This window comes from Saccopteryx leptura, chromosome 5, assembly GCF_036850995.1.
Source record: "Saccopteryx leptura isolate mSacLep1 chromosome 5, mSacLep1_pri_phased_curated, whole genome shotgun sequence".
In the NCBI taxonomy this organism is placed as follows: domain Eukaryota; kingdom Metazoa; phylum Chordata; class Mammalia; order Chiroptera; family Emballonuridae; genus Saccopteryx; species Saccopteryx leptura.
This window is the reverse complement of record NC_089507.1, coordinates 108,344,529-108,357,675: the sequence shown is the minus strand read 5'-3', so window position 1 is coordinate 108,357,675 and position 13,147 is coordinate 108,344,529. Positions and strand designations below refer to the sequence as shown.

At 37.1% G+C, this 13,147-nt stretch overlaps 1 protein-coding gene across 2 annotated transcripts in view; it reads left to right on the top strand.

The window, feature by feature from the left end:
• Positions 1-13,147, top strand: part of NSUN6 (NOP2/Sun RNA methyltransferase 6) — a 76,559-nt gene that overhangs the window by 17,160 nt on the left and 46,252 nt on the right. For both annotated transcript variants that reach the window (XM_066387416.1, XM_066387415.1), the window contains one exon: positions 9,631-9,710. In XM_066387416.1, coding sequence (XP_066243513.1) covers positions 9,631-9,710 — 80 coding nt within the window. The remainder of the gene's footprint in view (positions 1-9,630; positions 9,711-13,147) is intronic.

The following is a 13,147-nucleotide window of genomic DNA, read 5'->3' as shown; positions in this document are numbered from 1 at the left end:
CAGTCAAAGCATATGTGAGAAAGCAATCAATGAACACTAAGGTCCTGCAACGAAGAATTGATGCTTCTCATCTCTCTCCCTTCCTGTCTGTCTCTATCTGTCCCTCTCTTTGACTCTCTCTGTCACACAAACAAATAAATAAATAAATGTAGGTTTATTTGTGTTTCATGAAAGTTATGCACATGTGTGGCTTTATGAAAGTTTTATTTGATCTCTATATAAAATATTTTTATGATGTAAAGCACTGTTTTCTTACTTCCATTTGGAAAGATCAGTTTACCATAGTCTGTATACTGTAAAGCCATCAAACAATGAGAAAGGAAAAGAAAGGGAGAGGTGACTGATCGAGTGAAAAAGAGTTTACCTTTTGGATTTCTTTTTTCTTAATTTAGACAACTAATTTTAATGGGGTGACATCGATCAATTAGAGTACATAGATTCAGAGAAACATCTACAGATCATTTTGACATTTGGTTATGTTGTATACCTATCACCCAAAGTCAAATTGTCCTCTGTCACCTTTTATTTGTTTTGTTTGTTTGTTTGTTTTTTTTCTTTACAGAGACAGCAAGAGGGATAGACAGGGACAGACAGACAGGAATGGAGAGATGAGAAGCATCAATTATTAGTTTTTCATTGCGCGTTGCAACAACTTAGTTGTTCATTGATTGCTTTCTCATATGTGCCTAACACCGGGCCTTCAGCAGACCGAGTAACCTCTTGCTTGAGCCAGCGACCTTGGGCTCAAGCTGGTGAGCTTTTTGCTCAAACCAGATGAGCCTGCGCTCAAACTGGCAACCTCAGGGTCTTGAACCTGGGTCTTCCGCATCCCATCCGATGCTCTATCCACTGCGCCGCCGCCTGGTCAGGCTTATTTGGTTTTCTTTATGCCCCCTTTCCTCCCCCCCACTGCCTCCCTTACCTCACTTCCCCTGCCCCTGGTAACCACTGCATTACTGTCCATGTCCATGAGTTTCAATTTTGTGTCCCACTTATATATGGAATCATACAGTTCTTAGTTTTTTCTGATTTACTTATTTTACTGAGTATAATGTTATCAAGATCCCACCATTTTGTTGTAAATGATCCGATGTCATCTTTTCTTATGGCTGAGTAGTATTCCATAGTGTATATGTGCCACATCTTCTTTATCCACTCATCTATTGAAGGGCTTTTTGGTTGTTTCCATGTCTTGGCCACTGTGAACAATGCTGCAATGAACATGGGACTGCATGTGTCTTTACTACCAATGTTTTTGAGTTTTGGGGGTATATACCCAGTAGAGGGATTGCTAGGTCATATGGTAGTTCTATTCTTAATTTTTTGAGGAACCATCATACTTTCTTCCATAATGGTTGTACTACTTTACATTCCCACCAACAGTGAATGAGAGTTCCTTTTTCTCTACAGCCTCTCCAACACTTGTTACCTGTCTTGTTGATAATAGCTAATCTAACAGGTGTGAGGTGGTATCTCATTGTAGTTTTGATTTGCATTTCTCTAATAACTAATGAAGATGAGCATCTTTTCATATATCTACTGGCCATTTGTATTTCTTCCTGGGAGAAGTATCTGTTCATATCCTCTTCCCATTCTTTTTATTGGATTGTTTGCTTGTTTGTTGTTGAATTTTGTGAGTTCTTTGTATATATTGGATATTAGGCCCTTATCTGGCTGTTGTTTGAAAATATAATCTCCTATTTCATTGGCTGTCTGTCTGTTTTGTTGTCAGTTTCTCTTGCTGTGCAGAAGCAGAAGCTTTTTAGTCTGATGTAGTCCCATTCATTTATCTTTGCCTTTACTTCCCTTGCCTTTGGAGTCAAATTTATAAAGTGCTCTTTCTTTTTTTTTTTTGTATTTTTCTGAAGCTGGAAACGGGGAGAGACAGTCAGACAGACTCCGCATGCGCCCAACCGGGATCTACCCGGCACGCCCACCAGGGGCGACGCTCTGCCCACCAGGGGGCGATGCTCTGCCCCTCCGGGTCGTCGCTCTGCCATGACCAGAGCCACTCTAGCGCCTGGGGCAGAGGCCAAGGAGCCATCCCCAGCGCCCGGGCCATCTTTGCTCCAATGGAGCCTTGGCTGCGGGAGGGGAAGAGAGAGACAGAGAGGAAGGAGGGGGGCGGGGTGGAGAAGCAAATGGGCGCTTCTCCTATGTGCCCTGGCCGGGAATTGAACCCGGGTCCCCCGCACGCCAGGCCGACGCTCTACCGCTGAGCCAACCGGCCAGGGCCTAAAGTGCTCTTTTTGACCAAGGTCCATGAGTTTAGTACCTATGTTTTCTTCTATGTAATTTATTGTTTCAGGTTTTATATTTAGGTGTTTGATCCATTTTGAATTAATTTTGGTACAAGGGGGCAAACTGTAGTCGAGTTTCATTCTTTTGCATGTGGCTTTCCAGTTTTCCCAGCACCATTTATTGAAGAGGCTTTCTTTTCTCCATTGTGTGTTGTTGGCCCCTTTATCAAAGATTATTTGACCATATATATGTGGTTTTATTTCTGAGCTCTCTGTTCTGTTCCATTGGTCTGAGTGTCTATTTTTCTGTTTTGATTACCATGGCTTTATAATATAATTTGAAGTCAGGTATTATAATACCCCCAGAATTGTAATACCCCAAACGAATTCTTTTTCCTTAGGATTACTTTGGCTATTCGGGTTTTTTTTATAGTTCCGTTTAAACCTGATGATTTTTGTTCCATTTCTTTAAAAAATGATATTGGAATTTTGATGGGAATTGTATTAAATTTGTATATTGCTTTGGGTAATTTGACTATATTTATTCACTATATTTATGACTTTGGTCATTTTGACTATATTTATTCTTCCTATCCAAGAACAAGGAATATTTTTCCATTTCATTGTATTTTTTTCTATTTCCCTTAACAATGGTTTGTAGTTTTCATTATATAAGTCCTTTACATTCTTTGTTATGTTTATTCCTAGGTATTTTTTGTCGTTGTTGCAACCATAAAAGAAATTATTTTTTTAGTTCATTTTCTGATGTTTCATTGTTGGCATATTAGGAAGGCAATAGACTTCTGTATATTAATTTTGTATCCTGCGACCTTACTGTATTGGTTTGTTGCTTCTACGTCTTTTTCTGGAGTCTTTGAGGTTTTTGATGTACAGGATCATAACATCTGCAAAAAGTGAAACCTTTACTTCTTCTTTCCCAATATGAATGCCTTTTATTTCTTTCTCTTGTCTGATTGCTCTGGCTAGAACTTCCAGCACAGTGTTGAATAAGAGTGGAGACATTGGGCAGCCTTGTCTTGTTCCTGATTTTAGAGGAAAAGTTTTTAGTTTCTTTCCCATTTAATATGATGTTAGCTAATGGTTTGTCATAAATGGCCTTTATTATGTTGAGATATTTTTCTTCTATACCCATTTTGTTGAGTGTCCTAAACATAAAATCATGTATTTTATCAAATGCCTTTTCTACATCTGTTGATAGGATCATACGGTTTTTGTTCTTTGTTTTGTTGATATGGTGTATTATGTTGACTATTTTACGTATGTTGAACCATCCTTGTGATTCGGGATGAATCCCACTTGAAAACGATGAATTATTTTTTTAATGTGTTGTTGTATTCGATTTGCTAGTATTTTGTTTAGGATTTTAGCATCTGTATTCATTACATATACTGGTCTGTAGTTTTCTTTTTTTGTGTTGTCCTTGCCAGATTTTGGTATGAAGGTTATGTTGGCCTCATAAAATGTGTTTGAAAGTATTGCTTCTTCTTCAATGTTTTGTAAGACTTTGAGTAGAATAGGAACCAAATCTTTGAATGTTTGATGGAATTCACTAGTATAGCCATCAGGCCTTGGACTTTTATTTTTTGGGGGGTTTTTGATTGTCGTTTCTATTTCCTCCCCGCTTATGGGTCTGTTTAGTCTATCTACTTCTTCGTGACTCAATCTAAGAAGATTGTATTGTTTTAGGAATTTATCCATTTCTTCTAGATTGTTAAAATTGGTAGCATATAGTTTTTCATAGTATTCTACGATAATTCTTTATATATCTGTGGTATCTGTGGTGACTTCTCCTCTTTCATTTTGGATTTTATTTATATGAGTCCTTTCTCTTTTGTCCTTAGTGAGTCTTGCCAAGGTTTTGTCAATTTTGTTGATCTTTTCAGAAAACCAGCTCCTTGTTATATTGATTTTTTTCCTATAGTTTTTCTGCTCTCTAGTTTATTTATTTTTGCTCTGATTTTTTAAATGGTTTTAATTTATTGTGTTTACATAGGTTCAAGTGTCCCACCATTTCTGCTCTGATTTTTATTATTTTCTTTCTTCTGCTAGTTTTGGGTTGCCTTTGTTCTTCTTTTTCTAGTTCTTTTTTTGGGGGGGAGGGTCTATTTTATTTATTCATTTTAGAGAGGAGAGAGAGAGAGAGAAAGAGAGAGTGAAAGAGAGAGAAGGGGGAAGGAGCAGAAAGCATCAACTCCCATATATGCCTTGACCAGGGAAACCAAGGTTTCGAGCCAGCAACCTCAGCATTCCAGGCCAACACTCTATCCACTGCGCCACCACAGGTGGGGTTTTTTCTAGTTCCTTAAGATGTGACGTTAAGTTGTTTACTGGGCTCTCTCTTGTTATTCATATAAGCCTGTAGTGATATGAACTTCCCTCTCATTACTGCTTTTGCTGCATCCCAGAGATTCTGATATGTCGTATTGTCATTTTCATTTGTCTGTATATATCTTTTGATCTCTGCTCTTATTTCTTTTTTGACCCACTCATTTTTTAGAAGTATGTTTTTTAATTTGCAGATTTTTGTGGGTTTGCTTACTTCTTTGCAGTTGAACTCTAGTTTCAAAGCTTTATGGTTAGAGAATGTACTTAGTATAATTTCAATCTTTCTGAATTTGTTGATGTTAGTTTCCTGGCCCAGCATACGATCAGTTCTTGAGACTGTTTCATATACACTGGAGAAAAATGTGTACTCTGGCGTTTTGGGATGAAATGTCCTGTAGATGTCTGTCATATCCAGTTGTTCTAGTGTTTCGTTTAAGGCCAATATTTCTTTATTGATTTTCTGGATGAACGATCTCGAGCCATCAGCGGTGTATTGAGGTCTCCAAGTATGATTTTATTTTTGTTGGTTTTTATTTTTAGATCAGTTAGTAGATGTCTTATATATTTTGGTGCTCCTTAGTTTGGTACATATATATTAAGAAGTGTTATGTCTTGATTCAATGTCCCTTTTATCATTATGAAATGACCATCTTTGTCTCTAATTACTTTTGCTGTCTTGTAGTCAGCATTGTTAGATATGAGTATGGCTACACTTGCTTTTCTTTGGATATTATTTGCTTGGAGAATCATTTTCCAACCTTTCACTTTGAATTTGTTTTTATCCTTGTAGCTTAGATGTGTTTCTTGAAGACAGCATACAGTTGGATTTTCTTTTTTGATCTACTCTGCTACTCTGTGTCTTTTTATTGGTGAGTTCAATCCATTTACATTTAATGTAATTATTGAACTTGAGGGTTTCCTATTGCCATTTTATATATTGCTTTCTGATAGCTCTGTATCTTGTTTGGTTCTTCTCTTTTGTTTTTCTCTCATTTGTTTTTGCTCGGTTGTATTCTATACTTCTTTCCTCTGTTTCTTCTTTTTTTAAGCCATGTATTTCTGTAGTGGTTTTTTCAGGGGTGGTTACCATTAGGTAATAAAAAGAATATATATCATATTCATTGTAGTACATTATCTCATGAGTACTTCTGCACTTCATCCTCCTTTGCTAATGTTAATCTTTGTCCTTTCCCCTTTTTTGTTTTTGTTGTCACAGATTAATCTTATTTATATTGTGATCTTGTTGGAGCTTTTACTGGTAATTTTTGTTGTTGTTGTTCTTTGTGTCTGGTCGGATAGCCCCCTTTAGTATTTCCTGGAGTGGGGGTTTTCTGGTGATAAATTCTCTCATCTTTTCTATATCTGTGAATGTTTTTATTTCCCCTTTGTATTTGAAGGATAACTTTGATGGATCTAGTATTCTTGGCTGGAAGTTCTTCTCTTACAGTACTTTAAATATGGGGGTTATTCTCTTCTGGCTTGTAGAGTTTCTGCCGAGAAATCTGATGATAGCTTAATGGGCCTTCCTTTATATGTTGTATTCTTCTTTTCCCTGGCTGCCTTGAGGATTTTTCTTTGTCATTGGTTTGTGATAATTTCATTACAATCTGTCTTGGAGTAGGTCTGTTTGGGTTAAGGTAACTCGGTTTTCTGTTTGCTTCTTGGATTGGAGGATCTAATTCAGGGGTCCCCAAACTTTTTACACAGGGTGCCAGTTCACTGTCCCTCAGACCGTTGAGGGGCCGCCACATACAGTGCTCCTCTCACTGACCACCAGTGAAAGAGGTGCCCCTTTCCGGAAGTGCGGCGGGAGCTGTATAAATGGTTTCAGGGGGCCACATGCGGCCCGCGGGCCATAGTTTGGGGATGCCTGATCTAATTCTTTCCACAGGCTTGAGAATTTCTCATCGATTACTTGTTTGAGTATGTTCTCCATTCAATTTTCTCTCTTCTTCTTCTGATATTCCCATTATTCTTATGTTGCTCTTTCTGGTTGAGTTAGACAATTCCTGTAGGTATTTCTCATTTTTTAAAAAATTTGTGAGTCTCTCTCCTCTTCTCTCTGTAGTATTTCTAGTTGCCTGTCTTTTATGTAACTAATTCCTCTATCTGGCCTGTTCTGTTAGCTAAGCTTGTTACCTTGTTTTTTAGTTCATGTACTGAGTTTTTCATCTCTGTTTGGTTCCTTTTTATAGTTTCAATTTCCTTGGTGAAGTCTTCTTTTTGTTCTTTAAGTTGTTTTTTTTTCCTTTCTCTAAATTGCCTTTCCATGCTTTCTTGTATTTCCCTGAGTATTTTTGGGACTTCAATTTTTAATTCTCTGTCATTTAACTTCTAGGTTTCCAAACAATTGAAATTTTTTTCTAGAGATTTTTCATCATCTATCTGAGCTACATCTCTGTCTTTTGGACCCATGATATTTGATTTCTTTTTCCTTAATGGCATTTGTGAATGGTATTGTTAATAACACTAATAAGAGATAATTAATAAAAATAAAATAAAAATTGAAAAGATACATTGAAAAATGAAAATTCTATAATGATAAGTGGAACAAAAACTACAGAGAATAGGGAGCAGGAACTGAGGAAAAATGACAAAAGAGATAAAAAATGGAGTAGAAACACGCAAAATACCACAAAGAAAAATATGAATCCAAAATAAAATAATTTGTTGATAAATGAAGATTGAATGAGAGAAAAAGAAAAAAAAGTAAAGGTTTTTGAAATGAAACCCTCTTAAAAAAATGAAAAATGTAACAGTTATGGATAATAAAGTTCAAAAGGAAAGGAAAGAATAAAAAAGAGAGAAGAGAAAGTGACCAAAATGGAAAAAAAAGTTATAAAAATGGAATTTTTTCCTGATTTTGAGAGGTAGCTTCTTCCTTTTTTTCAGCAGGTGGTGCTGTACTACAGGTTTTCCCCTGTGGGGCTCTTGAGCAGAGGTTTGCTGTTGTTTTGCTTTGGCAGTGATGTAGGCTGGGCCTCAGGCCCATTGGTAGGCGGGGCTTGTTAGGGCTTGGAGGCTCTGACAATGGGAATCTCAGTTAGTTTTCCAGGTGCCTGTCCTCATGTCTCTCTCACCTGAGGTAGCAGCCTGGGGACTTAGCTGTGAGGTTTGCCCCAGGCACCGCTTGTAGAGCAAGAGGTTGTAAGAGTAGCCAGGTACATCCTTCAGTACTGCTCAAAGCACAGTTCTAGGTAAGGCTGTGCCAACTCGAGCCATCAGCGAGAACAGGAAGGGCTGGGAACCCATTGCAGATCAAGCGCCTAAGGGCCCCCAGGCATGTCTAGAGAGGTGCCAGGTGGAGCCACTTGCACATTGCCTGCTATTGCGGAGCCGGGAGTGCACAAAAATGTGAGTGCTGGTGCCAGCTTTCGCAGGTACCCTGCACCAGCAACCTTTGTCAGAGCCTGCCGCTCATGCTCGTTCTGCGTCTGCAATCTCAGGCAGAGCTAGCGCGGTCTCTCCTCTGCTTGAACATCCACCCTATCCCAGCTCTTCCCTCTGCCCCAGTCCCTCCACTTTGCTCGATTCCAGACAAAAGAGGCCCTTCCTCAGATCAGTAAGGAAAGTGAAAAACCCCGTTCTCTGTCTTATTTCCTTCAGGGTGGATCATATATTCAGCCACCTTTTCGCCCAATCATACCTTTATCTGGTGTGTGTATATTTCAGGTGCTCCTGAGATTTTTTTCTCTGTCTTTAGTTGTTGAATTTGTTGAAATTTCAAGGGGAAATGTCGGGAGCACCCCTTATGGCGCCATTTCTCTGACTTCACTCTATTTACCCTTTGGATTTCTTAGTAGCTATCTGGTAGACATGGTTAGTCTGAAATATCCTTTGCCTGGAAGAAGAAGTCATGAGAGCTGTTGAATTGGTAGAAATGTAGTTAGATTTCTAAAATATGAACAATTTCTTTCTCTTATCAACTTAAGTTGATTTTAGAAGTTCTAGTTAGTGTATGGATACTACATGCAATGCAAATATATATTATTATTACTATTGTTCCATGTAGTATGTGAAAATTAATGAGTTTGATAATCCCTAGACTGCATGGTAGAGACTTGTTCTCACATGTTTGCATGTTGCCCTCTGAAGGGGTATACAGTCCTGGCTACCCAAACCACGATTCTGCTCTTTCTTCCTGCTGTATGGAGTGCCCGGTCAGCTTCTGCCTGCAACAGTGGTGTGCTGGTACATATTTAATAGTCCATTTCTGGGACAAATAACCCTTTGTGGTTATTTTGCTGGTTTAAGTTGTGTAAATATTCCCACTACAGTCAATTTCAAGCTACCAGTGTGACCATGGAGTTTGGAAGAGATGCACACGACTGGCTGTGGTGAGACTGAGCTGGCATCAGCACCTGTACCACTGGCCCCAAACCTGTTTCCAGTCTGAGGGTCAAGAGTGATAGAGGATACTGGAAGTTCTGAACTTTCACCAAAAAACATTTACTTCCCTCATCAAAATTGACATGGTATAATGATAGTGTATAATAAATAGTAGTTACATAATCTCAATCTTTAATGTCCTATTCAGAAGCTTTTCTTTTAATATCCTGTTTCTGCATACAATTCTATATTTGATACATGTTTTTAAAGCAAGTTACTTAAGGTAAACCTGGTTTGTATTTATAAAGCCAAACAGTAAGCAAAACTGAGCCTTATAAAGAAGTCAGGACAGTGTAGGGAATATAGTCCATAATATTAGAATAACTATGTATGGTGATGGTGGGTACTAGACTTATCTGGGGGAAGGGGTCACTTTGTAAATTATATAATTGTCTAAATACTATGCTGTGCACCTGAAACAAACAGAAAATAATATTGAATGTCAACTGTAATTGAAAAAAAATCGGAATAATTCAGAATCATATATAGAGAACAAAGTTGTTTAGAAGGCTTTGCTTTATAGTCTCCCATGGAATAACATGAAAATATCCCTAACCAAGCTTCATGCTCTGCTAGATAATGAAACTGAAAAGCTCCATGAATTGAAATTTATAAAATTGATTGCTTTATAATTCTATTTCTTTACTTTTAACAGCAATTTAATGGATTAAGTGTTCCTATTCTTCAACACCCAGACCTTCAGGATGTCTTACTTATTCCTGTTATTGGACCTAGGTTTGTAACTATTTCATTTTCAAATTATATATGTCTAAGTGAAAATCTATCACAGGTTCTTTATTTACTGTTTGGTGATAATGCTGAGTTCCTCTACTATTAATAACTTTATATAGCTAGGAATTCACAAATTTGTAAATGCTGACTTCATACTCTATTATGGAAAATATGGCAAAAGAAGACTGGAAACAGGCCCAAAACCTGAGGAGTAGTGCATTTTAGGTCCATTGGGTGTACAGACTGATATTGTTTTCTCTCCACTTTCTAAGAAACTTCCATTTGTTTACTTTTAAATGTTAAGAGAGTCCACTGTTACATTAAAACTTTTTGAGCTACAACAAAAATATAAAATAATATTTTCTACTTACATAGCTGATATGTTTGCAAAATTTTATTCATTAATTCACAATCATGTTAAATTACTATGTATTTTCTGTGAGTAGAACAGTTATTGTTTTACTCATGTATTTGGAAGGCATGTTTGAAATTGAAAAAATAGGTTTTCATAATGGGAGTTTTTTTCCCAAGGAGCATTTTGATAATTATGGTGTAATTATTTTATACCTCTAAAAATTGTAATAAATATAAAAATGTTTAATTTGTTAAAACTTTATAGTAATTTAGCATTCAACAGTGTAGCAATGGCTTATCCATGCAGTGGATTACTACATGGTCTTTAATGTGGGGTTGCTGTGCATAGGGTAATTACATTTCTGTTTCAATTAAGAAAAGATAAACACAACTACACATTTATGTATATTTATCTATAGAAAAAAGTCTGAAGGGAATAATATACCCAGCTATTAACAGGGGTTAACTCGGAGTAAGTTACCGATGAGGCAGTTGGATGGGGAGAAAAATGATAAGAGGAAATTTTCACCTGTGGCATTTGTTCTATTTTTTACTATAAGCATGTATTACTTTTACAATCTAAAAAGTGATTTTTGTAAGCTGCCTTATATATTGTAAGGTGAAATTTGCGTACAGTGAAATAGAGAGATCATAATTAAATGTACTGCTTCCTACGTTTTGCCAAATGTGTATAATTGTGTAGCAAAGACCCTGCCCAAACAAGATATAGACTATTTCTATCAGTACAGAAAATTCTCTTGCATTATAGTTTCTTATCAGAAAACCAGTGCTATCTCCTATTTAGTTTTAAACCAGTCAGTTATTACAGCCGATTATAATCACAGGTCTTTAAAGATTGTGTTTCTTGATTCATTTCAGATTATCATTGAGTTCAATTTTATTTTTATAAGCCCTTCATTGATAGACATTTAATTTTTTCCTGTTTTTTATTATTATCAACATTGTCTATTCTTAGCTATTTCTTTGTGGACTTGCATAAGCATGTCTACAGAATAAATTAGTACAACCCAGAATCACTGCTTCAGGGATCTGTGCATATTTTAGTGTGAGGCATACTGCCTTCTAAAAAGTTTTACCAGTTATTGTTCCTAAGAGTATTTGAGAGATTCTTATACTTCCATTCTTGCTAACACTGCTAAAATTTTAGGTCTTTTAAAATATTTTGATGATTTAACTCTTTTCTATACTTACTGCTTTTACTTGACCCTAATAATCCTCTCATCCTATTCTCTGTAGTGATCTAGGCTACTCGTGAGACCATTAGTCAAGTATAAAATACAAATGGTGAGTTACTGTAGGAAAGTATTCAAAAATCATTTGGAATTATAAAGCTACATACCTACCTTACATTTCTAAAAGGAGCAAGTCAATTCTTTTTTTGTTTTTTAAACTCATCATCACAATGATTATCTCTTGACTTTCCACTATGAAACGCGAGGAAGGTCTCACACTTAAATTTTACCTAAAACTTCCATTAGCCAGTTACGTTAGTTTTTTAACATTGTAAAGGTTTATCACATTTGTGTTCTATGAGCAAAATTCCAATGGATTCAATTCTTACTTTTGGTCCTTATGGCGCAGTTTATTTCTGAATTATCTTGATTAATCTCTTGGTTGGTGACTGTGTCATTTATCAGACCTGCAACCTGCTTCCATCCCCACAGTATGTCTTTCATGTGCTCTGTTTACTGTCTTGCTTGAGAATTGCCTGTTGGCTTTATATTTAAACAACAACTTGGCAAATTATAGTAGTTTCAGGTCACATGATATTTCCCTTAGCACTTTGTAGACATTACTTTTACAATCTTATTTTTTAAATTTTTATTTATTTATTTATTTACAGAGACAGAGTCAGAGAGAGGGATAGATAGGGACAGACAGACAGGAAGAGAGAGAGAGAGATGAGAAGCATCAATCATCAGTTTTTCGTTGTGACACCTTAGTTGTTCATTGATTGCTTTCTCATATGTGCCTTGACCGCGGGCCTTCAGCAGACCGAGTAACCCCTTGCTCGAGCCAGCGACTTTGGGTCCAAGCTGGTGAGCTTTTGCTCAAACCAGATGAGACCGTGCTCAAGCTGGCGACCTCAAGGTCTCAAACCTGGGTCCTCGGCATCCCAGTCCAACGCTCTATCCACTGCGCCACCACCTGGTCAGGCTACTTTTACAATCTTATGGCATTAAGTGTAGCCATGAAGAAATCTGAGACCAAGGATGAAATTATCCCCTTTGTTATAGTATCTTTGTTTTTGCTTGGAGATCTATGAGATATTTTCTCATTGATCTTTAGAAACTTGGCTAGGATGTAGTTTGATTTTTACTACTCTTTCTTAGTTTCTAATGACACATGGTGTAACTTTTTTGTTATAAGTCTTCCAGTAGTTTTTTTGAATATTTTTCTGTTACTATTTTCTATTATTAAAACCCTGGGACTTTGTATGTTGGATTCTCAGTGCAGATACTCCTTGTGCTGGAGCACCCCAAGACAACCCTCAGATAGGTGATTGGATAGAAGGAATCTCGGGACCCAGCATGTGTAGTCATGCTCATGGCAAAGATTTATGACACTAAAGGATACAAAATCAAAATCAGCAAAAAGGAAAGGTGCATGGGGCAAAGTCTAGAGGAAGCCAGGCACAAGCTTCTAAGAGTCTTCTTCCCAGGATATGCTTAATTTCTCTAGCACCCAATTGTGACATGTGGAATGGTTGTCTCGTAGGGAAGTGCACTAAAGACTCAGTGCCCAAAATATTTATTGGGTGTGGGTTATGTAGGCACTCGTTGCCTAGCATGTACCAAAAGTCTAGGCTCCCAGAAAGAAGGCAAGTGTTCAGAATACACTACCTTGCTGTATAAACAATTCAGGAGCAATATATCACTCTTATTAGGGAAAGTTTTAAGTCAGAACTTTATCCCAGTCAAATTTCCAGATGCCAACCAGGGCCAACCTTGTAAGCAGGACATTCTGAGAAGAACAGTATCAAGCTTGTTGTGTTAACTCTTATATTTCAGAGGATATACTATCCTTTTGTTTTCTGAGCTCTGCAAGTTCACTTTTCTTCTTCT